Source organism: Poecilia reticulata, linkage group LG23 (assembly GCF_000633615.1).
Source record: "Poecilia reticulata strain Guanapo linkage group LG23, Guppy_female_1.0+MT, whole genome shotgun sequence".
Lineage (NCBI taxonomy): Eukaryota > Metazoa > Chordata > Actinopteri > Cyprinodontiformes > Poeciliidae > Poecilia > Poecilia reticulata.
Genome location: NC_024353.1, coordinates 7,159,956 through 7,186,034, shown reverse-complemented (window position 1 = coordinate 7,186,034; position 26,079 = coordinate 7,159,956). Strand labels below are relative to the sequence as shown.

General features: G+C 36.7%; 2 protein-coding genes across 3 annotated transcripts in view; both read right to left on the bottom strand.

Annotated features, from left to right (window-relative positions):
- Positions 1-14,545, bottom strand: part of ptprr (protein tyrosine phosphatase receptor type R) — a 45,481-nt gene extending 30,936 nt beyond the window's left edge. The window contains exons 1-10 of one of the 2 annotated variants that reach the window (XM_008400842.2): positions 14,363-14,545; positions 12,411-12,479; positions 12,221-12,337; positions 11,888-11,962; positions 11,037-11,132; positions 9,176-9,304; positions 9,059-9,091; positions 8,892-8,975; positions 3,971-6,843; positions 3,326-3,712 (exon numbers count right to left, since the gene is read on the bottom strand). In XM_008400842.2, the coding sequence (XP_008399064.1) occupies positions 3,326-3,413 (88 nt within the window). In that variant the 5' untranslated portion in view covers positions 3,414-3,712; positions 3,971-6,843; positions 8,892-8,975; ... (5 more) ...; positions 12,411-12,479; positions 14,363-14,545. Of the gene's footprint in view, positions 1-3,325; positions 6,844-8,891; positions 8,976-9,058; positions 9,092-9,175; positions 9,305-11,036; positions 11,133-11,887; positions 11,963-12,220; positions 12,338-12,410; positions 12,480-14,362 lie in introns of both variants that reach the window. The other variant, XM_017302892.1, reaches the window with a different exon arrangement.
- Positions 14,546-15,305: 760 nt separating this feature from the next.
- On the bottom strand, positions 15,306-25,620 carry rab21 (RAB21, member RAS oncogene family). The gene is made up of 7 exons (XM_008400839.1): positions 25,143-25,620; positions 19,833-19,892; positions 19,651-19,758; positions 18,783-18,846; positions 17,489-17,543; positions 17,297-17,385; positions 15,306-16,647 (listed from the first exon to the last, which is right to left on the bottom strand). The coding sequence occupies exons 1-7, from the start codon at positions 25,287-25,289 to the stop codon at positions 16,508-16,510; spliced, it is 663 nt and encodes a 220-aa protein (XP_008399061.1). The 5' UTR covers positions 25,290-25,620; the 3' UTR covers positions 15,306-16,507.
- Between the last annotated feature and the right edge of the window lie 459 nt (positions 25,621-26,079).

Below are 26,079 nucleotides of genomic sequence, written 5' to 3'. Positions count from 1 at the left end.
TATACTGAATAGAGTAGTAAAATTAAAACAACATGGTCGTGTTGCTCCACATCCTACTGCCAGCATTTGAGCTAACATTAGCATATTGGCTAATTTTAGCATATGCATCAATTTTAACATAATGAATGGTACAAGTACAGATTATTCTACATGCTTCTGCCTCTCCACAGGTTATTGACTACGTTGCAGCTTTCTTTAGCATTAATGCTAATTTTTAGTATAAAAACACTGGCTCAAAGCCGACGGGCACACTTTGGCATGCCCCTTTAAAATTTCTGCAGGAATTTTCTAGTATTGGTATATATGATACACAAACGGTTCCATTGACATTTGTCTAAATTGTCACATTTCCTCTGACAGCAGATTTTTCTTTCCTGAAATCAATTTTTGAATTATGTAAAAGCCTGACAAGCAGAAATGAATGGATAGCAACAAATTAAATAAAACAGATGGGGCAGGAATTAAATAGCTTGGGTTCAAAATGTCTGCAATTACATAAAAGCCAAATAAATTCTATATCTCTGACCTTTTCTGGCTGAAAAAACAGCTGAAATCTGCATTTAACTCCTCAGAGATGCTGTGAACCTGACTCAGCGTTCTCCATCCCTTCCTCCCTTCTTTCCTACCTAACGACAGCGTCCTGGTTGCTATGCAGGATGCTGAGGTGAGCTCTGATTGGACAGCAACCATCATGCCTCTGTTCAGGCTGGAAGTGAATTACGAGACAAATAGAGTGAGGCATTTCCTTTTCCTTTGAGATTATATATTGGATTTCTCCTTTTGTTATTGTCACACAGCTGAAATAATCATCTGCTTTCCGATATTAGCACAAATGCAGAGAAGAGGCAGACTGGTTGAGTGTTTTGTGTAGAAAATGCTGGAAGCTCAGTCTGCTCCTCTCATGTAATCAGCATCACAGCTGCTGCCTCACAGCTGAATCATCAATCACAAGAACCAGAATTTGGCTCCCAGTTTCTCTGTCAAAGCGACCTGCTGACCACGACAGACTAATCAAATGTTCTCCATCTAATCAGCTAAATCGCCCCAGAGGCAAACACACTGTGATAAAGACGACAGAAATTAAATAAACAGCCAGAACCGAGACTGTAGCACAGGATAAAACATGTCAGCTGTTTTCCTCCTGAAGCAGAGTGAACCTGAAGACCCAGATTAACACCGGAGACACAGTGAGAGCCTAAAGGAGGGAATTACAGCAGGAATTAGTCATCATCAGATGACCAAAACCAACATTGGAAAACGCCTGACAGGAAAAAAAACACAGACTAGTCTCAAAGATCAAGATGAGAATAAAGAACTGAGCGTTTCAGACGGTTTTCAGTAACCTTGCAGGGTTTCTGCAGGTTTTATAAGTCAAATCTAAGACATTTAACATCATTATGAATTAAATGTCCATCCATTTTCTTTGCACCCTTGTCCCTTAGTGGGGTCAGGAGGTGCTGCTGCCTCTCCAGCTAACGATCCGGGCGAGAGGCGGGGTCACCCTGGACAGGTCGCCAGTCTGTCGCAGGGCAACAAAAAGCATGCAAGCAACAACCATGCACACACACTCACACCTAGGGGCAATTTGGAGAGGCCAATTAACCTGACAGTCATGTTTTTGGACTGTGGGAGGAAACCGGAGTACCTGGAGAAAACCCACCATGCACAGGGAGAACATGCAAACTCCATGCAGAAAGACCGGGGCCGGGAATCGAACCCAGAACCTTCTTGCTGCAAGGCAACAGCTCTACCAACTGCACCACTGTGCAGCCCTGAATTAAATATACAAAAGAAAACTGCATATTTTATATATTTCTCAGTAGAGAAAAAAACTCTACTGAGGAAGAATTGGTGCTCCTTGTGAGGTTAATTATTGATACTCTTATATTCTTACTAGGCCTGAATAATAAATTAATCATATATTTTGCGATCAATAACAATTAAAAAATACATCTGATTGAACATTTAATACAGTGAATATTCACTGGACTCTGATCCAGCTTTCTGGGGGATGAAGGCAGAGGAAAGACTTTAGCCAACTAAACCAGGCTAGGTTGGTGGAACCAACTAACTCACTCACTCTTTGGTTGCCTAGCAACAACCTGCTGGGTAATAAGCAGTTTCAAGTTCCCCCCAACTTTGGTTACCTAGCAACCACCAGTTAAGTAACTTGCACAGCAGCAGTTTTAGGCTTAGCCTCATAACTGCTTAAAAATAAAAATAAAACGTTATTCCACTAGTTTGGTAGCATTTCACATAAAACTAAAAATCTAATTAAAACAACAAAAATTATTTTTTGTTTAATTAATTTGTACTATTGATACTATTATTTTCTACTAATAAACAGACAACATCCAGCTCTCTGAAACCTTTAAAAACTAATGGATTGAAACAAAAATAAAAACTTTACCAGAGCTTACAACACAACTAAATTAATTGTTGTTTTTTGCATCAGTTTAGGATCATTTTTTTACCCATTAATTTTCCAAAGATTGGGTCAATTTTGACTAAAATAAACAACAAGTTGGCCACAACCACTGATCTTTTATGTCTGTAAGAATCAGATTTGCATACTATTTTGTTTTTCTTTTTTATTCACCTTTAAAATATTCAGAAACCCTTTATTACAAACGCACTACAACTATTATCCAGATGTAAGCTCGTTTTTACGAGAAAAAAAAAACTGTTTCCGCCAACAACAAAAAAAAAAGCTCAGTTTTTCTAGATATGAATTAATGCATCCTTTGAGATTAACGTCTCATCGCTCATGTAAATAAAAGATGCTTTTTGTGTCAATTATGTTTTTTTATGAGGACTCAGTATGAAGGTCTACTTTGACCTATATTCAGATTTAAGGCGTTCACACAGGAACTGCATCACTGAACAGCCCCTGAAGACGCAGTGGGGATGCTGGCATCTTCTGCAGCTGACTCAAATATCTCTCCATGCTAAAAATACTACATTTCATTCTCCCTTTTTAAAGCTACACTTTAACTGACACATCTGGTGTGCATTAACACAACAAAACCAGTTAGATTGTGAATGTTATGGATTATAGTACGGAAACAATTTATTTACAAATATTACAATTATTCAGGATATTTATATATATTGCTTTCACAGACAGCAAATACAGTCCATTTGCAAAATATAAATAAATGCCCATCATGAAGCACATTGTAACTAAACTGCATAGATATATGATTAATTTAGTGTCGGATCTACATATAGCATTCTTGATTATTTTTCAGAAGGTTGTGGAAAACACATTTATTTAGCTAAATGTTTTGATGTCTGAGGCAGCATGCAGCCAGCAGACGCTTACCTGGGATCAGCAGCTGTGTCCAAATTAAACACAGCGAGAAAAACATGGTGAAGAAGCCACCTTCTCCTCTTCCTCTGCTGCGGTTCATGCTGCCTTTCTGAGGGTCAGATTCAAACAAACTGCCTCTCTGAAGCTCCTCTTCGCGCTGTCAAGGAACATCAAGGACAGCAGAAGAGGCTTGTTTACGCTGAGAGCAGCCGTCGTAGCACCGCCGCCGGGGCTCCTACCGCTCGTTCCCCGCCCTGCAGTGTCCTCTTGCAGCGGCCTGAGCGACGGAGGAACAGCCGGTCTGAGGTGGTGGTGGAGGCGGTGGCGGCTCCGAACTGAGACGGGTTCTTTTCATCCGTGTCTGGGAGATAATGAGGAAAGATGACGCTCAGGTGGAGGCTGGCGATGGGAGAGGGGAGAGAGAAGGAAGGGGAGGAGAAATCTTCAATAACGGCATCATTTTCTGGTGTTGGAAATATTTTAATCATTAAAGAAAATCGATAAATACTTCATTTTGATTGAAGTAACGGTTATCAACTAGCCCTTTATGAGCCCGATAAAATGTAAAAAAACAAAACTTACAGGCATGACATTTTTTTCAGCAAGAAATACGAAAAAAAATGTTTTATTCTAATGTAAAATTAAAACTCAACTTACCTTTACAGCTATGCTAGCTTAAGTGCTAAAATGCGCCCGCGCCTTTGTTCTATCACTGAAAAACTCTTTAAAAACTTGTTTGTTTAAAATAATTATATTTCATAAACATGCATTTTCGATTAACAAAACATTTTAGCTTTTACTTTTATCCGTAAACTAAGATATAATTATAAGAATCGATATTGGTTTGTTCCTGCCGTCGCTGAAAAAAGAAAAACAAAATGGCTGCCGATGGTGTAACAAAAAAATTACCCTAAGATTTGGCGAGCGACCGGAATAAAGTTAAAGGATAGAAATCGGCATTTTCAAAATTATACGAGTTATTAATTGGGGGAAAATATGAATGTTGGTAAGGGCTAAAACCAACTTTTCATGCTTAAATATCCCAAAGATTTCTTTATTTGCTACAGCTAAAGATTTTTCTATGAAAAGTCAAGGTTGATGGCGGAAAAACTGCAAACCAGACATCTAAAATAATTTTTAATATCTTGAAAAACCTTAATATTTATCCATCTACAGAAAATCAGCAGTTAAGTTCATTTCCCTTCAGGGAACATTGTACTTAGAGTGTAGAAGTATGTCTACTTTTAACAATTAGTAATAATTGTTTTAGTAAAGGATAATTTAAGTTCATGTTGTCTGAGCAAGTTGCAGTTATAAGAAGTGCAGATAAGGAGAAGTCAGTTCTCAGTCTGTCTGGTGAATATTTTTGCACATCTGTTTTTGGGTGTAAACATGTACTAAATCTAAGTCAGGATGCTCTGTGTTCCAGTCTTTGCTCTCATCTTATACAAGGTAAACCCGAGTGAGTAATTTTCCCCCTAACTGTGCTTGGATAATTGCATTTTTCATAGGTTTCCATGGCATTTTGGTGCTTAATCAGATAAAACACTTTAAACACAGATTTAACAGAATACAGTTTATATGGAAACCCATTTCAGGAAGAAGAACATTGTTTAATGTAGCTCATGGTTATGACATACCATTACAATGTTTTTCTTTGAAATACCTGAGTTTTTACATACATTATTTAAATTTTTTCAGTAATGTTTAGTTCAGAAAAGGCCTCTTAGCGCTCTTGTGAGTCTTCTGTCCACTAGATGGCGCTATAAGTAAATAAATCACTGGTTTTCAGCTGTTTTGGCACTCTTCTTTAAAATGTTAGCGTTATAAAACCATTTCTGCCCAACTTTAGTAGCACTCATTATCATACAGTTCAGAACTTTATCATGTTTGCCTAATAGCAACAACTCATACTATGGTTAAGGAAACAGACCCAGATTTGTTTATTAATCCCCAAACCAGCTGCTTCCTCCTCTGGATGTTTGAGAACGTTTGAAACCAGAATTTCCAATTCCCTGTTCCCGATTTGAAAAACCAACAAGATCAACCCCAACGGATATCCGGTTTGGATGTCACGTACGGAAAACTTTGACCCATATACACAGAGATCATGGGATTTTGGGTTTTTTCTGCTGGGAAAACTTCCCCCATTAACATGCATATCATTAAAAAGATTTGAGATCAGGCATTTGAATTTTTTTAATATTTGAACAAAAATATTAAAATATTTGTGATTTTGTGTCCTTTATCATTTTTATCTTCTCACACACTCACTGCTGCATACTTTATTAACCATAACCACTGATAATACGCAAGGCTCATAAATTTTAAGATTAATCTAAAAATAAATTTCCTAGAAAGAAAATCAAGACATTTTTTAGGTCTAAATGCTGAAAATTTGCGAGGAAAAAAGCTCAGTAATTTTGAGATTTAAAACATTTTCTAGATAATTTTTTTAAAATTTATGATCTCCAAAAGCCAAAAAAATTGCCTGAAAATTTTTTCTAGAAAAACAATGGCAATTCTTAACTTGAAAAGTTGAGAATTTGCTAGATAACGCCAAGCAATGCTGAGATTTCCAAGAAAAACTTTGAAATTTATGAGTTTTAAAAGTTTAAAACTTTCAAAGATTTCTGAGATTAATCTAAAAAACCTTTAGTTTTTTTTTTTCACTTTTAGAATTCAGGAAGGTTCTTGTTTTTAGATTAGATTTTTTTTCTTGCAGATTTTTGACTCGATGTTTTTGAGAACATTTTGCTTTTACAACCATTTATGCTTCAGAGCTGCAAATTGCTTTAATGTAGTCAGACAATTTTTTTAATCAGTAAACACCATAAACATCGTTTTATTTTATAGTTTTATTTCCCTTTAAATCCAAACAGAACTCCGTCTACATTCGTTGTCACTTTTTAAGCTTCGTTATTAAAAATAAAATTTAAACAGCTCCTTTAGGAGCATTAAGTGTGCAAGGAAGTTGCTTTTGATTAAACACAAATCTGCATATCTAGAGGTTTAATATATAAAACCTAAATTAGGTTAGAACTCTTCTTTGTGATGAAAATATCTTATGGCTTTTTCCCAACTTTTATTACTCGACAGTAAACCAAACTTGTTGAAATAATTTTTTGCATGATGATTTAGAAACAGATGAAAGTAAATATCTTATTTTTCTTAAAACTCTCAAAGACGATTAAAACCAAACATACAAAAAAAAAAAAAAGAGTAAAATATGGTTTAAAAATAAAACTTTCAAAGCTGGTGCAGAGTAATCTCTGGAGAGTTTCTCCCTTGTTGGAGGAATGAAAGGCACTTTGGAAGCAGTCAGAGAAACGGCAGAAGAAGAAAAACATCCTGAAGCATAACAGAAAGGTGGCAGTGCTCATTTAGTAGGGAGGGGGCAGATCGTTTTGCAGCTCCTGGTACTTTGGTGGTCCTGGAATGAAGATGGTGGGAACGTTGAGGACGGCGGTGCTTCTGTTGGGATAACGCAGCTGGTGGATCATGATGGAGGACAGAATCATGCCCAGAACCTGAACCATGAGGAGGAAGATGAAGAATTAAATGTTTTTATTATGGTCATTTATTGCATGATTTTATCATAGCGTGATATTTGTGACTTTATTTACTCAGAATTAACTCTTAAAGGTGACCTGTTATGCTTCCTTAAACAGGCCAGGATAGGTCTATGGCCTATACAAATCATGTTGGTTACATTTTTTGCATACAATTATTTTTAGATAATGAGTAACTTGCTCAGGCCTTTCTACTTTTAGCCGTTTAGGGCCTCTGTCACTTTAAATCCAAAGAAGCTGCTGCTGGCCACACCCCCTGACTCAACATGCTGGAACTCTATGTAGGTTGCTAGGTAACAGGCTGGGGTTGCTAGGTAACGGCACAATGCCAGCAGAATGTGGATTCTTATCTGGAGGCTTTTGAAGGGACTCATTTTCAGACTCCAAAAATGTTAGTTTATTACCAAAAAAACATCTTGGTGGGTTTTTAAAGCATCTTGGCTGTTTTTCCCAGCAGTAGGGGCAAAATAGAAGTACAAAAACATGCAAAATGCACATTTTGTATCATAAAATTGCATCATTTGTGTGTGAGTTCATCAGGGGGGGCAATATTTCGGACCTTAAATGTACATCTGAAAGTTTATTTACTCCAAATTAACTCTTGTTTAATCCATTTAGGTTCCTTCTGGTGCCTCTGGCGCCAACACAGAACAGTCTGTTAGAGAATCAATCCTGAAGGACGTGGTAGGATCTGTCAGGACCTGTTCTGTCCTGATGCGACATAGATCTCAAATGTTTCCTTTAAAGTGAAACATTTCAGAAACCTTGAGCATGAGAGTAACTGCATGCTCAAGGTTTTATCAGCCGGGACGGTTTGTTTACATTCCTGGTCTCCATGAGAGGAATCCAACCTTCAGATGAGATTCTAATGGATTATTTATTTACATTAATGAGCCGACTCAAAAGAAGACTGGAACATAAATATAAACAGTTTAGTTTAAACAATATCTGCTACTTAAAGTTGTACATGTTTAACGTTTCTTTTCTCAAGTCTAAGAGCTATTTGTGATTGTTTAACTTATTTGTAAGGGACTGTGTTGTAAAGTTGTAGTTTGTGAGATTTAAAATGACTTTAAAGGTGATTTCACACCTGATGGTCTGGTAGTTAAAAATTGCAACATTTGTTACATTTTCAGCTTTTTGAAAAACTTGTTCCCCTCCTCACCTATGGGGGAGCTACAGCAAGAACCACTACAGGAAGCAACTTGAAAACCTCTAAAGACGACATTGAGTCCAAGTTTCTTCTTTATGAAATCCAAACAAAAATGGAGAGGCATCAGATTTCAGCGTCTGGAGGATTTCTCTTTTGTTTTTGGCTAAAAGTGTGTCCTCGCTAGCAGGACACATTTCTCCTGCTAGCGATAAACTAGTGCATTCATTTTGGTCGTATTTACCCAGAATGCCCTGACCTGCAGTCCGCTTCCTGCTTTTGGAGTGATCTCTGGTCCGCTTTTCATTCAGATATCCATTTGAATCGCACCAGATTTCATTTCAACCAAACCTTTTTGATCCGCACCAGAGCAGAGTCAAGTCAAGAGTGCAAAACGCCTGGTTGAACCAATCCCCACCTTCAAGGCGCAGCTCCTCCCCCCCTCAGCTCCTTCAGACTAGCCAGCACCAATTAGCAAACAACTGGGGGAACTGCTGAGCTCATTATAGGAGCTACTTCTCAGAGCAATGCTGGTAAAAATGCTAAAGTGTTAATAGAGGAGCCAAGTTGTGACGACTTCCTGAAGGCAGAGTTTCAGAAAGAGCTTGAGCTTCTTAAAGAGACAGAGGCCCAATTTCAGAGTGTTAAATTAGGAAGTTAGCTTACAAAAGTCAAATTTTATATATGTAGCATTTCTAAAACAATAGGATATTTTTAAGGATGTGTGGACACCCAAACAAACCAAACTTTCTAGGCCAACAAGCCAGTGTTGGATTAAAGCAGACCAAACAGGGTTGGTGTGAATGCTCCCTGGAAGAATGTTTTGTGTATTTTTTGAGACAAAGCGTGAACTCACAGCCAGAGCAGCCAGAGTGAAGATGACCCCCAGTGAGATGTCGGCCACCAGCAGGACGTAATGCATCAGGATGGGGAAACATGGCTGCCGGTGGAAAGGAGAAGCAGCAGTTACTTTATCTGATCAGTTTCACCTTCAGGTTGGTCAATCAGCTCCAGTTTACTCACCTGACTGTAGATGGACTTGCTTTGCTTCAGAAACTGGAAGAGACGTAAACAAAGTCATGAGTGGCTCCAGGTCGAATAGAAATGTGAATCAGATCACATCTGAGCGCAGACACTCACAGGGTAGCGGTTCATGCCAAGGACCAGCTTGCATGTGTCGGATTCCTCTTCCAAATCAGAGGAGCAATCGCAGGAGGACGGGATGTCGTCGTTCCAGTCTGTGTAGCTGAACAGGCCGCAGCAGTGCAACTGAAACCACAGAAGAAGGAGGAGGAGAGTCAAAACAAACCATCATTCCTCCACCACCGTGCAGGACATGTGAGGTGGTTCCCACTGGAGCTGCTCCACATTAACTGGAATGTTTGGAATAATACAGATTACTGCTGAAACGATTAATCGGATTCGTCACGATTAATCAAAAACAAAACAAAAAAAACTACCTTGTTCTAATTCACTGAAGGAGTGACATATTGCATTTGAGCAATACAATATTTACTTGCTTATTTAAAAAAGGAATTTAATGTTTATTTGCATCTTTTAATGCATTCCTAATATTGTAAAAAAAAAAAAAAGCTTTAACTGGTTAAATGAACGTGTCAATTTTTTATCTGATTAATGGTCAGAATATTCAGTTACTAAAATAATCCAGATTATAACCAACACAGACTTTTCTGCCACCAGAATCTTTTTTTTTTGGTTGTTTTTTTTAACTTTTGGACAGATATGATGCGTAACCGTGGCAACAAAGTGTTGTTTTTAGAACTGGGAGCAGCAGATTAGCATCTACAAAAGCTAAAATAACATCAGAGGAGTTGAAATGGAGGCTTCCTGGAAGCACAGCGGCCCCAAACTCAATACTGCATCCATTTTCTTTATCAGTTTTTGCAAACTTTCCTTCTAAACTTGCCTTTGCACACTCGTCTGATTTAAATCAGATTGCCATTGGCTGAGCTGCTTGAACTAATAATCGGTTAATCAATGCATATCAGCAGGATATCTTCAGTTCCCATTGAGCTGAGTGTAGCTTTTATTGGTTTCACATTAACCTTTTACTGCAGGAGGATCAAAACATTTCTGCAGGAAGTATGTCATGTACTTTGAATGAACGTCTGACTGAAACCTTGTGGTTTGGTTAAAAGTTTAGATGTCGGCCATCTTTGATGGTTGATGTTCACATCTCTGCAGATTTGATGCTTTAAAGTGAATCGAAATATTTATATAAATAAACATAATCTGCTGGGCAAAGTAGAGAAAATTTTAATTATTTATAATTTAAAGAACCAAGCTGGCCTCAGTCCAAAAATGTCTGAACGCCGTCGGCTCTCAAAATCAAATAAAAAAATAAAAAAAATATTCTGAAACATAATGACAAAAAATAAATAAAATATTTTTGTCTTTCTTTTGTGGAATTCTTGGTTCCACAAAGTTGGATCTTTATGAACCAACTAAAAAAATTCCTTTTTCTAAGATTGGCATGAAATTAATTAAATACAAATGAATTAAGCTTGAGAAAACCCCGTTTTCTTCTTGGGGAGAGAGAATAAAACTTTTGGTTTTGGTTTCTGTTCAGTAGAAATGAATACGACTGGACTCTGATTCACCCTTCAGGAAAACAGAAAGCAAAAAGGCAGAACAAAGTTTTCCAACGACTGAAAGGCAAACAACAGGAGCCATTCTGTCTCCTGTTTTGTTAATCAAATAAATCCTGAATGGTTGGTTTGAGGAACAGGTGGTGACTGAGACTGAAGCAGGTCATTCTGGTGAAGTTTGTGGAATATTTTAAAAACATGTGAGATCTTGGGTTTCCGGTGGGTTTCAGAATTACCGAAAATGAGAAAAGAAGTGAATGAGGTCAAACCACACACAAAAGTTTGAAAGTGTCAGCCGCCTCTGCAGCTTGTTTTTGAACCATTTCCTTCTCATGAGGCTCCATTAACATATCTTTAACACCTTCAGTTCTTGAAAGAGGAATGAGTCTCACATTAGTCTGCATGCTGTCGACAAAGTGCTTCTGTGGAATCGTCGCCATGTTGAGAGGCAGAAAGTCCCTGAACCTTTTCTCCAGGAATCCCTCCACCTGCAAACCAGCAGAGATTCATTCAGAGGCAGAAACAACACAATGCAGCTCAATCAGACACAAATTTAAAACAGAAAAGTCTTTACAATGTGACTCTTTAAAATCCCATTCTAATTTAAATAGGTCTGAAAGCAACAATTTATGCACATCTAATCCTAAATAAAACCAAATTTGAATTTTTTGTGTCAATAAGCAGAGGTGGGCACCAAGTAAAATGCTAAAGCTAAAGAGCTAAACATTAATTCCACTGATGCTAACGCACTATAAATACACAGCATTTACCAAAAGCTAAAAAAAGCTAGTCAGCAAAATCGTAAAATAAAAGAAAAATCATCTCTGTTCATTTTCTCCATCTTAAAATAGAGAAATATTTAAAATTCAGATTTTTCTGAAACATTTTCTAATTAAATTAGGTCTGAAAAAACTATTCAGCAGAAACTAAAAAAGCTAAGTGTGCTAAAACTTTTAAGTTAGCAAAAAGCTAAATTGCTAAATGAGTTAGCGCTGCTAATTTGATTATGCAAAAGAAACATTTGTACAAATGTGATTTTTAAAAATCATTTTCTAATTAAATTAGGTCTGAAAACAACAAATTCTCCACAATTAAACCTGAACAAAAACAAATCTGAGTTTTCAACAAGCAGTGCTGGGCTAAAACGTTAGCTATGCTAACACTGGAGTGCAAATCAGAAATATTATTTCCACCGACGCAGCGTTCCAGGTAGGAGCTCCGCCTGGAGGAGAAGGGATTTTACCTGAGGACGAAAAACGGCGGTAGGGATTCCTGATCGAATCATCACCAACGACCCGATGACCATGCAGACCAGGAACTGCAGAAGAAAAACAAACAATTTGAACCAGAATTACACAACAACACCTGACCTGAGAACCAAATGAATACTTCCTGGTCATTTTTAAGTTATTAAGCTAACTTACACATATTTAACAAACGATTTCACTGAAAAAGTGTCACATAAACACATGACCTCCGTTTCGAAATAAAGATCTCTGCATGATGCAACATCTCAGATGAGATCACTGGAAACTCCAAACTTGCAACGTCCCGTTTCATCTGAAAACGCACTCACCACAATCAGAGAGATCTTGTGCTCCTTGTATGCGCCGTAGGCTCCCAGCAGGCCGAGCAGCATGGTGACGGCTCCCATGATGTACAGGCAGATGAGCCCGTAGCTCCGGTTCTCAATCTGCAGTTATACGTTTAGATTTTTAGCTCAAATTGAGTTTTTCCAGCTAAATAAACAAAGTGTGAGGGCTTACGTTGTCATCTTCACCGCTGGTGGCGATTTGGGCAAAAATAGTGAGGCTGAGGATGATTACTCCGACAAACTAGAAAAAACAATTCATTTTAGACAAAGATTAATTTTAAAACTCTTTAATTCAATTTTAGTGTGAAAGCTACATAAAATCAGCTTATTAAATGTCCTAGAAATGAAATTCCATAAACAGAATAAAGATTTTACAGATAATAAACTGCTCGCAGGACAAATTTAATCAAAGTATTTAAAATAGCTTTAGAAATAACCAGTTTTAATAACTTTTAGATGATAATCATCATTTTTCAGACCACAAACTGTTGCTGTAATGATCCAGAGTCAGTGTAGGATATTTTCCTCCAGATTTATCAATCAAATTGAAAACTGGAGATACTCTGAGACACTGTAGAGGCCAAAAAACTAATAAATGCACCATCTCAGTGACTTGGATTTAAAATAATAACATATTTAAAGTTGTGGTGTGATAACAAAAAATGAAACATAGAAATTGATTAACCTCTTTTACGATTTTCTCTGGGTCAAACTTATTCCCTCATAAATCCATCTTCCCCACTTCTGACTTCAACATCCTTCTTAAGCTCATAAACTCTGACATAAATGCAAATAAACATGCTGCATATCACTAGAAAGGTGTTTTTTTTTTTTTTGCTTTGAGCTGATTTATGTTAGCTTAGGAACTATAAATGCTTTGAAACATCCAACCTGCAACTCTACAGCTTACCTTACAAAGCATGCAACTATTTCCTTGAACAAACAGGAAAAGCAGGTTTGAACGCAAAGCTGAAGTGTGCGGCAGACGCCTGAACATGTCCTGCTCTGAGCAAACATTGGTGTCAGCAGGTAACCCAAGTGCAGATAAAACCAGCAGGTTTGATAAACAATCATAAAAAAAAGAATGAACTTTTGTGTACTTAAGAAAGAAGGAACAGAAACCATCTTAGCTCAGGTCTAAGCAGTTATAAAACTTGTATTGTCTTGCAAAAGTATTTCATCTCAGGAGGAAGTGGAATGAAAACACCTGCAATGCTCGGTTGTTTTATGTAAGAGATGGAAAAAGTTTAAAAATGAAAGTTAAAGTTGGTTTATTTCACACTTTTTTTAAAAGAACCGACTAGAATTGAGCAGCTTGTGTACAAAACATAAAAAGAAACAAAATGCAGTGGAAATATTTTACAGTGATGACGTGATCTGCAGGTTTTATGAAAACAAAAAAGGCAAAATGCATTCAAATTGTTTTTGGCAGTGAAACAACTATTCACCGTCTTACTGAAAAATAATAATGCAATACTGAAATGGGTGACTCAGCAGTAATAGGTTTCATGTATGAACACTTTCATCTACACAAAACATTTTTAAAGTGTAGTTTAACATATTTTGTTCTTTTTGAGCAGCTTATGCTTTTTATTTATCCATAAACCTGCAATATTCAGAAATATCCTGTTAATTATCATTATTTTTTTTTTGTTTTATAAGGTTTAGTGTTAAAGAAAATTTAGAAGCCATATTAAGAGTTAAAATGTAGTTTTTAATGCTGGGTCCGAGTCAAAGTGGACAAAAATGACAAAAAATTAAAACTTTAATTTAAAAAAAGGGTTGGCGAGTTACAAACTGTAAAACGAATCTGTACAATAATCAGATTACAATTTACATTTTGAACCAGAACCGATTGAAGGTCCTAATTTCTACACGAAACTGAAACTTCACCACATGAATTAATTAAGAATGAGCATATATTACTTTATATATATATATATAAATTACTAGCATCAAATACAATTTGTTTAGCCACAAACTCCAACTGTGACCGTTTTTAAACGGTTAAGCTGGTTGTTGGCGTTTGTTAAATTAGAATAAAGGGCGATAACCCACTAAAGCTTCAACTACGCACTTTTAATTCCTTAAGGTTCTGGATCTTTTTAAAACACCCCAACTTACCGCGAAGAACAAGTTGAACCCGATGAAGGTCCGCTTGAGGCAGCTGTTAATCTGGGCCATGCCTGCGGCTAAAAGCGGCACCGAAAAATAACTTTCTTTAACTGCGAACTTCGAGTTCTGGAGAACCGTGACCAAGCAACAGCGACGACAAAAACAGAAGCAACAAGTCTGGATTTGGTTTATATAAGGAGGGGGGCGGGGCTTCCGGTCACCGAGCATGGTCATTTCCGGTAGCTGCTGAAGCTAAAGCCATCAAGTTCTCCGGAAAAAGGAGTGGAAAATTCCCGACATGAGGAGCTATGAGTGTCGGGAACTAACAAAATGATGCCATCGACATTTAAGAAGGAGGAGTTATTTCTTTCTTCCATCATTTTCATTCCTGGAAAGCAATGAAAATACATTAAAGTGTTTGGTTTGTTTTAAAATAGACATTTTTATTCACGAAAATTAAACGCACTTTTTTTTTTTTTTCAAAATTACTGAAGTAAATGTAGTTGAGTAACTAACAAGTTACTCCCCAACTCTGTTTAATTGGAATAATTTAGCTGATACAGATGAGCACTTTCTGCACTTTTTAAAATTTCCAGTGACAAATTAATTTTTCTCTTAATAGAAAATGTTGCTTAAAACAAGTATTTTTTTCTTTAGCCATGTTTTTATGCCTAGCAGAACATACTTTCACTTTTTCTTTTTACACAAAAACAGGCATGGGCATTTATGAGCTCTGACTAAACACGGTGATGTTTTAGATTTTGTTGTTGGGAATAACCTCAAAATAATAACAAAATAAAACCGAATGAACCAAACGATATCTTACTAGAGTTAAGAATATCTAATATTAGTCAAGTAAAAAACACTGCTCAGATCAACTGAAGCTGGTTCTAACTTTAAAATTATTCATTTTTATTCAGGAAGTTTTGAAGCACAAACACTCAGATTTCCATCACTGTAAAATAACTTATTTTATTTTGTTTAAAAGTGAGACAAACAAAGCCGTTTACAGGAATCAAACATGCACAGTTTAACTTCTCTGTTCAGGGAGAAAAGGAAAATCCAAAGTGATGAAGAGGAGCAGAGCCAAGCGAGGGAGATTCCTCCGATAATCAGTAATAATAATAGTAATAATAATAATGGCACATCAACAACACGTCGTTCATTTTTCTGTTTAAATGTGGAAAATATTTTGAATCTTGGAGAAGATGTAATTTTATGGCAGAATGTAAACATAAAAGCTGAAGCTCTGATTTTGATTTTGACAGAAATAAACGTTTTAGGGTTTTATTTCGTAAACCTTTAGTTACACAAAATAAATCAGACATAAAACACCGATGCAAGAAAAATGCAAACATATGTAGCTGGAGATGGATTACTTTTTTCTTTACATCTTTTATCAATCATTAAAATATCTGACAACTGATCATTATTTCCATCTATGCGTGATATTCTGTCACGTCTTTTAAAGTTACAAATCAGAGGAGCAACATGAGAGCAGAAATCAGTTTTTTACAGTGTATGAAATTTAATAAACAATAAATCCTGGCGTTAAGTTTCCAGTTCACTTCCTGATTAAACATGGAGTTATTTAGATGAGTGCAGCTCTAACTGGAGCCCCTAGAGACGCTTTTACTGTTTTTAGTTTGATTACAGGGCAAGTTCAGAGCTTTTTTTTTTTCTCGTTATGTGAAGAAACCCAGCTGCTTCATTTCTGCAATTTTTCTGAGCATGCTCAGTAGCTCCTTGTTTCAGACGCTGCTTCAACCGTGAATGCGTTTCTGAGGTTTTCCTGCCAACAAACCGATTAAAAGAAAACTCTGCCACCTCCGTCCAGCAGGTGGAGCCGTCGCACCACCGAAGGTTAATAAAGACACAGCAGCTTCACTCCCAAACACAAAGAAAGAAATCAGGAGCCGCCATGTTTAATGTCACACAGAGAGAGACGGGTTACAGAGATCAACGTGCGACAGAAGCACACTCGGATAAATTTTATTCTGGAGCGAACACAGACCAAGAAATTAAATATGATTTCCCATGATCCTCAGCAGCAGAGGTGGAGTTTATTTTCAAGCGGACGAACTGGATGGCAGACGGATAAATGTGTGTGTTGGTTTCATGTCTGCAGGCAGTGTGTGTGTGTGTGTGTGTGTGTTAGCCAGAGGAGCAGCATCCTCCGGCGGGCGTGGCTTGCGGCTCGTCGTCGACTATCTGTACGCCCCGTCTGTTCGCTGCTGATTGGCTGGCTCCGTTGCCCTTCGCTCGCTCCTCCGCCTGAGCTGTCTCCATCATGCCTGATGGAAAAACAGAAAAAAATTAGAAATAAATTTTACCTGCAAAGTTTTCAGCTGGAGTTGGACTACAAATCGATTTAATCAATAAATCGAAGATAAAATTTGGGGAAATGATAACGAATTAACCGACAAAAAAAAAAAAAAAAGATACATTTTAGTTTTCTTTAAATTATAAATTGTTAGTTTTTTAAAATTAGAAATTTGAAGCTTTAAAAATAAAAAATAATTTCAAATTTTCAACATAAAGAACTTTATGCTTGATACAAACTCTCTAGGCTGAACTATTGTGCACTAAAAAACATCCCAGTATGTTTGTACTATATATTTTATACTCATTTAAATATAATTATTTATTTATTCTTTGACAGTTGCTATTTTTTATTTCCTTTGCACAATTAAATTCTGATTCTGAAACAAACATAAATGGATAAATGTGTGTGTTGGTTTCATGTCTGCAGGCAGTGTGTGTGTGTGTGTGTGTGTGTGTGTGTGTGTGTGTGTGTGTGTGTGTGTGTGTGTGTGTGTGTGTGTGTGTAAAGGAAGTAGTAAGATCATTATTTTGTAATCAGTCTTGTCTTACTGATTTATTATTTTCTTGTTTTTAAATCCTTGTTTGAACTAAATAAATAAATGAAACGTTCAGACTCACGTTTACACAGATCCAGGAACAGCTCCTCTATGCCTTTATTTAGCTTGGCTGATGTGTGGTAGTGTTTGGCTCCCACAGACTCTGCATAGCTGCAAAAGAAACAAGAGGTCAGAGGTCAGCGGAGGAGTCTTGTTGGCTCCATCTGTCTGCCTGCGGCGGGAAAAGCATCTGATTTCCTCCAGTTCTCCTCACCTCTCAGCGTCTTCCACTGAAACGTGTCTGTCTTTGTCCAAATCTATTTTATTACCTGCAGAGACACAAACGATTTTAAAACATTGCAGCAACAAGCAATAAAACAATGAATCAAATGACAAATTAATCATCTCCATTTGAATCATTTATTATTTTTCTCTTGGAGTCTGATAATTATGTTTACAGAAATATCATAATCCATTTTATTCATAGTTTCGGCTGTAAGTTCTTTATTTCCACTTTATTTATTGTTCTTGGTTGTTGTGTGTTCTTTACTAAATTAAAGTTTATTTATCTTTAAAAGGGGCAAACTTGCATTATTTTGCCATTATTAATACGTCAGTTGAAATACAAACAATATTATCATTTATCACAATAATTATTGGGACAATTTATCGTCCAGCAAAATTTGTTTTGCTTTACAGGCGCAGAAATAACATGTTTATGTCTTTGTAAAATGTCAGAGAATATCTGGATTTATAAAAATAGGAGTTTTGGACAAAAACCAGCAAATATCTTGTTTATAAAAATAATAAATGTACTCTTTTATCTAAAAATATTTAATTTAATTCTTTTTAGGTGCACATAAAACCTAGAAAGGTTTTAAACATGTTAGCATGTTCAATTAAAGTTTCTAAACGTGGAGCCTGAGATCCAATAGATGGTTAAAATGAAGCCAGATTTATGGGTTAGAATGGCCTACTTAAAGTCCAGACATGAATCCAACTGAGAATCTGCAGTAAGACTTGAAAACTTTCACTCTGACTGAGCTTCAGTGGTTTTTATAAAGAAAAACAATCACATTTTTGTTTGTAAACTTTAAAGTTGGTGGAGAAAAACCTCAAAGGTCCAGAATCCAAAAAACACGCCACAATTGAAAGATGTTAAATAATAATTTAAAAAATGTTGAAAACTGAATCCCGTTTCCAAACCGCAGATTTAATCTGGTCCGAACACATGACGGCCACAATTTAATCCAGTTAAAACGCCGGAAAACATTTCCGTCCTCCGTGGAGCCGGAGCTGCGGTCGCCATGACAACGGCAGCAACACAACGAAATTGGGCGTGAAATCCCAGTGATGGAGCCAGAAAATGAAACTGACACTTTCCTCCTCATTTTTAGACAACTTCTTATTTCTTTTAACAACAATTAGTGATGAAATAAACTCAATAAAACCGAAGAAAATCACTGAGACCGATTTGTGTTCATGGACATTTTCTGTTGGTAAATACTGAGGTTTTCTCTAGATACATTTTCTTTTATTTAATTTCTGCAGTAACTTTGTTAACTCACCTACTATACATAAACAAATCTCGTTTCCCAGCATTTTTCTCAGCTCTTTCACCCAGTTCTTCACCTGCAATGACACAAAAACACTGATTAGCTCTGCTAAACCCGTTAAATATAACATATTGTTACAGTTTTTACTTTAAAGCAACTTTCTTTAGAGTTCAGGTGAATCTCTGGCCTCTGTGTTGTTAGCATGTTGAATTAAAGTTTTTTTTTTTTTTAAATCTGGCTTGTTTTAAGTTTAAACCTGAGATGATTCAAAAGTGTCCAGCAGAGGGCGCCCTGACCCCACGGTTTAAATAAAGGTGAAGAAAAACTGCTGAATAATTTCTCACTTTCAACTAAAGCATGTCTGTTTATGATTATTTTCCAGTTTAAACATCTTATAATAATAATAATAATAATAATAATAATAATAATAATAATAATAATAATAATAATAATAATAATAATCATAATAATCATAATAATAAGGAATCATGAAAAACGGCTGATCAGGACCTGAACAAATTGAGTCTGGAATCTAAGGAATCTGTTCACAATAAGGAATCAGTTCAGTGTCGGGAACTGATTTAACATAAGGAATAATTTAGTATCAGGAACTACTCCAACGTAAGGAATCTGAACTGATTCCTTATTTCTAAGAGATTCAAGATGTTGAACAGTCTACATGTTGAACCAGCTCTTAACATGAACTGATTCTTTATTTTGAACCAGTTCCTGACACTGAAGAGAGTCAGGAAAAGAGATTCCCTAATTAGCAAAACTCTGGAGTCTTGAGAGTCATGATTCTGTTCAAAATAAGGAATCAGTTCAGTTGTTGGAAGCAGTTCTCAGTTCTGAGCAGAAGAACTGAACGCGGCGGTTTTACCTTCTGGAAGGAATCTTCGTCTGTGATGTCGTAGACTAGAATGGCTCCATTGGAGTCTCTGTAGTAGATTGGACCCAATGCGTGGAAACGCTCCTGGCCCGCCGTGTCCTGCACACACACAAAATCACAGGTTTCAGTTTGGTACTTGAACGCATCGTGAGCAGCATCAGAGAGCGTCTCACCCAAATGGCCAGGTTGACCCGCTTCCCTGTGATGTTGAGCTTCTTTGTGAGGAAGGACGCCTGCGGAGGAAGAGGAGGAGAGTTAATAATCAATCCATTAAACATTAATGAAGAGGGGAGGCAACACTTCCTCCGCTTTGAGCCGTTTCCAGTCACTTAATTCGTCCAGTTCCAGTTAAAATCAGCTACATTTATCTGTTAGACATGAAATGCTTAAACTTTATAAACTGTGATACTTGATGAAGTGAAATTAACTTAAGTTTGTTTTCATGTAGAAAATAATCAGCTTCTATTTTTATTTTAAGGAGAATTGTTTGGTTTTGATAAAGGGTTCTCAAAGTAGGGGCAGAGGGCCGTTTGCTGCCACTAGAATGATTTTAGGCAGCCCAATTCTGAATATATTGGGACAAAACTACAACTTTTAGATTAAAATCTACTTACATAAAATGTTACATACAACACAAAGTGATCATCTTTTACTCTAAAGTTCACCAAATCTGCTTTAATTGATGTATTAAAACTTTTCTAAACACAGCAACTGTTTTTAAATGAAGACTGATTTAAGTACCGTTTTTACTACTGAGAATAGACAAAATATTTTTCCTCCTTTTCATGATATTAGCAGAAAAAAAGACACAAATTTACCAGAAAAAATGTCTTAAAATTATGATTAAAAAATGGTTATTTAACAGGATATGATGCGACCAGCTCAGTTTGTGGCTCTTTCTTCAAAATAGACTCAAATGTTTTGCACAACTAATTCAAAACCCAAACACTGAAAATAATTTATTGTTAATGTGTTAAAAAATGAGTAAAACTTTTATCTAAGTATAACTCCACAAGATGGTCAACAATCCTCATTTTAATAATTTGTTATTTTTTGAGTGGATTTATTAAATTACTACTTTATTCTCCTGACGGATGTATTCTTGTAATATTATGACTTTATTGTCATAATTTAAAAAATGATCTTGGCCTGACTCTAATATTCCATCGTAAAGTTGACCTGAATCAAAGTCCACATAAAAGAAGCTGTAAAATCCACTTGAAAAACAAGATGGCCGCCCTGGGCGTGTTGACATCACAATGGTGGAAAAAAAAAAATCCAATAAAAACAATGTTCCAACCTGACCCGGTTCTGTCAGGAGAAATGGACCAGAACTTCAGCAAACTATTATGAGAAATAGAGACGCACCGATCCGATATTATCTGTTTCGGTAAAATATTAAAATAAATTTTATATTGGGCTTCGGTCACTATGGTGATCTATTCAGTCTAATTCTATATATCTATATTATATTTAGAATTCCTAATTGCAATTTCTGAACTATTTGAAAAAAGGCTCGTTGAAGTTTACATTTTAAATCGTTTTCATCAGTTTATATTGGCTGTTTTACTCCCAATTGGACTGACTGAACAATTCACGTTTGTGAAGATATTGGTGTGATGAAGTCTGCTGTTCTGCTGAGCAGTTATTAAATAAATGGTTCATTCAGCAGATTTATGACTGTGTTTAAAAAGGAAGAAACATTTAAAGTGAGTCCAGCTGTTTTTCTGTTTCCGTATCAGCCGACGTTAAACCTCACATATCGGTACCGGAAGTGAAAAAGTGGATCGGTGCACCACTAGTTACCACGAGCTTCACTAAAGCTCTTTAACCATTTTGAGGAAAAGTGAACAGGAAGAAAGTGGCAGATTGACCAACGTCTGCGTTGAAATGTTCAGCTTGTGCAGCTGTTGCTCAACTCGTATCAGTCAGGAAACTGAAACTCAAAGCTCTCAGGTGGGAAACAGGTGGAGCTTCGGCGCCTCCAGATTTAATCTGAGAGCTTCAGATCCAAACACGCTGCCGTTTCCCGTTTATCAGCGTCACGATTTACTGTGATAGCGATAATATTTTTATTTTCAGGTCATTTTTAAGCTTGAATGCAATAATAATGCAGGAACTCATTCTGACAGATCAATAAACTTTAAATTATAACTAATATTTAACAATGGAAGACATTTTAAATATCCAAAATAAACAAACAAAACAACAAATAAATGAATTATGAGATTTTAAATACCAAAAAAAAAGACATTTAGATTCTTCCATCGTTTTGCATCGTCGCCGTTTTGAATTTAAATTTTTGATTCCAGTGAAACTTGAGCAGATTATTCCTCAAACCTGGATGAGCTCAGAGTGAAACTTTTCTGCAGCAGCTGCTTTTATTGATCCTGAGTATTTTTATTGCCCATATCAGCAGTTTTCTCACGCTAAACTGAGCAGCATCCAAACGGCGGCGAGGGGCCAGAAAAACATGGAGCCCCATGACTCAGCGTGGCGTTTCATTAATGCAGAGCTCGTGCTGAGAATGACCCGACGTTCATACGGAGGAGGGAAAAAACAAAACAAAGCCAAGCGTGTTGGAAGTTTGTCCAACTTCTGCCCTGATCCTGTGATCTCCGCTCTCCGTCTGAGGATCAGAGCGGCTCAGTTAATCGTTTTCCTGCGTGCAGCCGGGATGCGGCTCATGTGAGGCGCGGCGCCCTGCGGCGGCGCCGTGTGACTGGAGTGGACGCCTCCTCCGCCCTGCTGACATGATGGGAGGCGGACTGCAACTCCCAGAATGCACTTCACCGAGTCCCGTTCAACATTTCCACTGGTTTGGATCATCTGGCCCATTTATTTATTTATTAAGTGATTATTAGTTTACTTTTATTTTCTTATTTACTTACTTACATTAATTATTTATTTACACAATAATTTAGTTAAACTTGTTTATTTATTATATTTAATTTTTTATTTATATTTATTCATTAATTCTATTCACTTACTTGTTACAGTTTTAATTTATTACAATTTTTAATTGATTTATTTATATATTAAATGTTATTTATTTTTTATTTACTTACTTATTTAAATTAATTGTCTATTGGCTTATTTATTTAGTTATTTACTTTTTAATTATTTTATTTCCCTTTGGGATCAATAAAGTATTTCTGAATTTGAGTTTTATTTTCTTTGTCTCATCCTGTTTGGTTCATTTCTGGATTTTATCGTCACACATCCTGCAGGTTTGAACTGTGACTCTGTGAGTGAACGTCAACGTCAGGATGTTTGTGTCCGATAAGAGAAAATTCAATAAAATGTATTGAGAAAGAGAGAGAAATGTCAGCGAGGTCAGAGGTTAAGCAACGATCACAAGCTCTAAGGTCAATATTCACTTCAAATACATTAAAACGTAGCAGGAACTTCCAAAATTACTCATAATTCACCTTTAACATTTTCTCAATTAAATTCAAAAATACTTAAATATTAAGAGAATAAAATCAAGTATGTAAATTACAAGAATAAAGTTAATATTGTGACTTTATTCTCTGGTAAGAAAGGTGTAGGAGTTATTGCTCACTATGAGTCATGAAAGAGACAATTTGGGGTCAAAGTTCAGGTTTTATTTGAGCTTTTGAGACGCTAATCAGTAGTGGTGGGCGTCATTTATCGTATCATTTATCACGATAAGAATTCCGATTTATTGTTAAGATAAATTCCAGTTTAAATGCGTCTTTTCAGTTTAACTAAACTAAACAGTAATAAACTACTGCTATTGTCACTTTTACCATTATCACAAAATATTGTGGCAAAACTTTAAGTCCATATCATATTAACTGGTTGTAAAACCAATACCTTGTTACCATGGTTACGCATCATAATTGTCTAAGAGCAAAAGTCATGTTTCGTCGTCAAACCTTGACGTATTTTGTTAGGATTAGATGTGAGCCGAGCGCCGCAACCAGTCTGTGAAATTCTGTTTTAAAAAGTTCTGCAATGCTCTCAACTGGACTGAACTTTGACTAGGCCATTCAAAGCGAATGTTTTGGATCTAAACTATACCATTTCATCTCTGCATGCATGTTTAAGGTGGCTGAACGTCCAACCAGCTTCAGAAAAATATCCCTGCCAAAGAGATTCATTTTCCTTCCTTAAGGTTCAGATTTCAGGATTGCTTCATCTGAGACGTTCAAACATGTCAACATGCTTTCATCTTTGTAACGTTTTCTTTTTCGTTTTCCCCTAAAATCTGCAGAAAAGTTTCAGTTTCAAAACCCTGAGCAGCAGTTAAACGTTTCAAACTGACTCTGAGGATGAAGAGTCAAGAGTTTCAGCTCCGATTTACATCCAGAGAATGTCCAGAAAAAAGATCAAATCTAGAGTTTAAAACAGAAACGATGTCAACTATTACAAACAACCAATTATTTTAGGAATGATTTAAGTAATTTCAACAGCAATAAAGCTTCCTGCCCAATGCGAAGACACAGTGGTGTCAGAATCATGATGTGGGAAGCCTTGGGAAAATAAATTTGGAAATCTGTCCTTTTTAAACCTCCACCACTTTACCCCCCTATTTTTAGGTTTCAAAACAAAACTATTGCAAAAAGAAGATGGATACATGTTCATATGAAACAAGAAACACAGTTTTCAATCAAATGACCAGAAAAACTGATCAGAAATAATATTATTGACACTTTTAGTCTCATTCTTTGAATATGAAATTATGAAAAACATAAATTTCATCTATATCGGCCTGGTGTGATGACTGATTTTTCTGAGTGATAAATTGTCCCAGAAGTTATTGCGATAAACAATAATATTGTTGTTTTAAGAACATTTTAATGGTGTAATTATGCAAGAACACGTTCTCAAAAATCAATAAGCTTTAAATTTTGAATGAAAGTTTAACACTGAAACTGGAGGACATTTTAAATATCCAAAATAAACAAACAAAACAACAAATTAAATAAACTATGAACTCCCTGTAGCTAAAGTTGATATTTCTGTCTTTAGGTTGTTTATTTCTGTGCATTTATCTCACATTCGGTCTGATTCTGCGGGTTTCCTCCTGACATGGTGGCGTTTTTCCTCTCCACTGTCGCCACATGCTTTTCTTTCTGGTCCACTTTGAATAATAAATTGAACTGGGTTTGTTCTGATCACGCCGCTGTGCCAGTGAAAATGTAAATGTTATACAAATCGTTCCAGCAGTTGGACATGTGAGGCTGCCATAAATATTATTTTTATGGGGGAGAAGCGAGACCGGACTTTCCCCTCTCCGCCCGGACCTGCTGTGGAAGTGGATCCAACACTCCGATCCGAACTGGAAGTGAAACCGGATCCGTTCCCTGGTCTGGATGAACGTAAACAACTCTCACAAACACCTGACTGACTGACCCCCCCCCTCCCCCCCTCCAGCCAGAGAGCCCAGCACCGGGGGGCTGGGAATAATCAGCAGCCCGGTTCGACGGGGTTCGGTTCCTCCAGGACCGTCTTACCTGCAGGGTTGTGATGTGCTTGTCGTTGAATTTGTTCTCGCAGTATCTCAGCACTAGCGACGTCTTCCCCACGCAGCCTTCCCCCAGTAGGACCACCTTAAAGGAGTAGGTTCTGCCGCTGGTTCCGGCCGCCCCCGCTGTTGCCATGGTGTCACTTTATTCCCCCCCCAAAAAAACAAATCCTCGAGTTTTCCTCCAGAAAAACAGACGTTTGTTTCCGAGCTGCTAACAATGCTAACTCCGTCCGAACCGTGCACCGACTTCCGACTTTAAAAAAGAGGCTAAAATCATCAGAACAGCTCCCTGACAGCTCACACAACCCGAACTTTTAACGGTATCAGTCCGTAGCTGAAAGGAGAACGGGTCTAAAATCGGAACCGGATCGTTCTTCTTGATTCTTACGCGTTCTTTCCTCTAACTAATGGCGTCAGTCTGAGTTAGCAGCTAGCCGGCTAGCTTTAACCAAGATGGTCAATTTACAACACGATGAGTCACTGTGAGAAGATTTGGATGCTTTCGTTTCGGTTAGTGGCGTTTCTAAGCCAAATTTCCACGGGGCGTAGTGGGGGGAGGTTTTCAGGAGGCCACAGAATTTCACAATATATTTAGTGAACCAAGAGCCACTTAAAACTACAGAGTTGAGGGTTGCAGATGTTTTTCAATATAACTAAAGCTAATTAATACTGATAATTAGAATAAAATCAATAATAATACATTTTATTTGTAGAGCGCTTTCTAAAAAAACTAAAAGACGCTTTATAGGAATCAAGCAAAATTACCAACAGAACACTTATGTACATCAAGCAAAATCACAAAAGGAAAACACTTAAGTACATAGCACTGGGCATTAAAAAATGAAGGTCATTTTTAAACTCATCATTGTTAAAGTAAAATTATTAATGTAAAAATTTAATTGATTGATGGCCAATTAGCTACG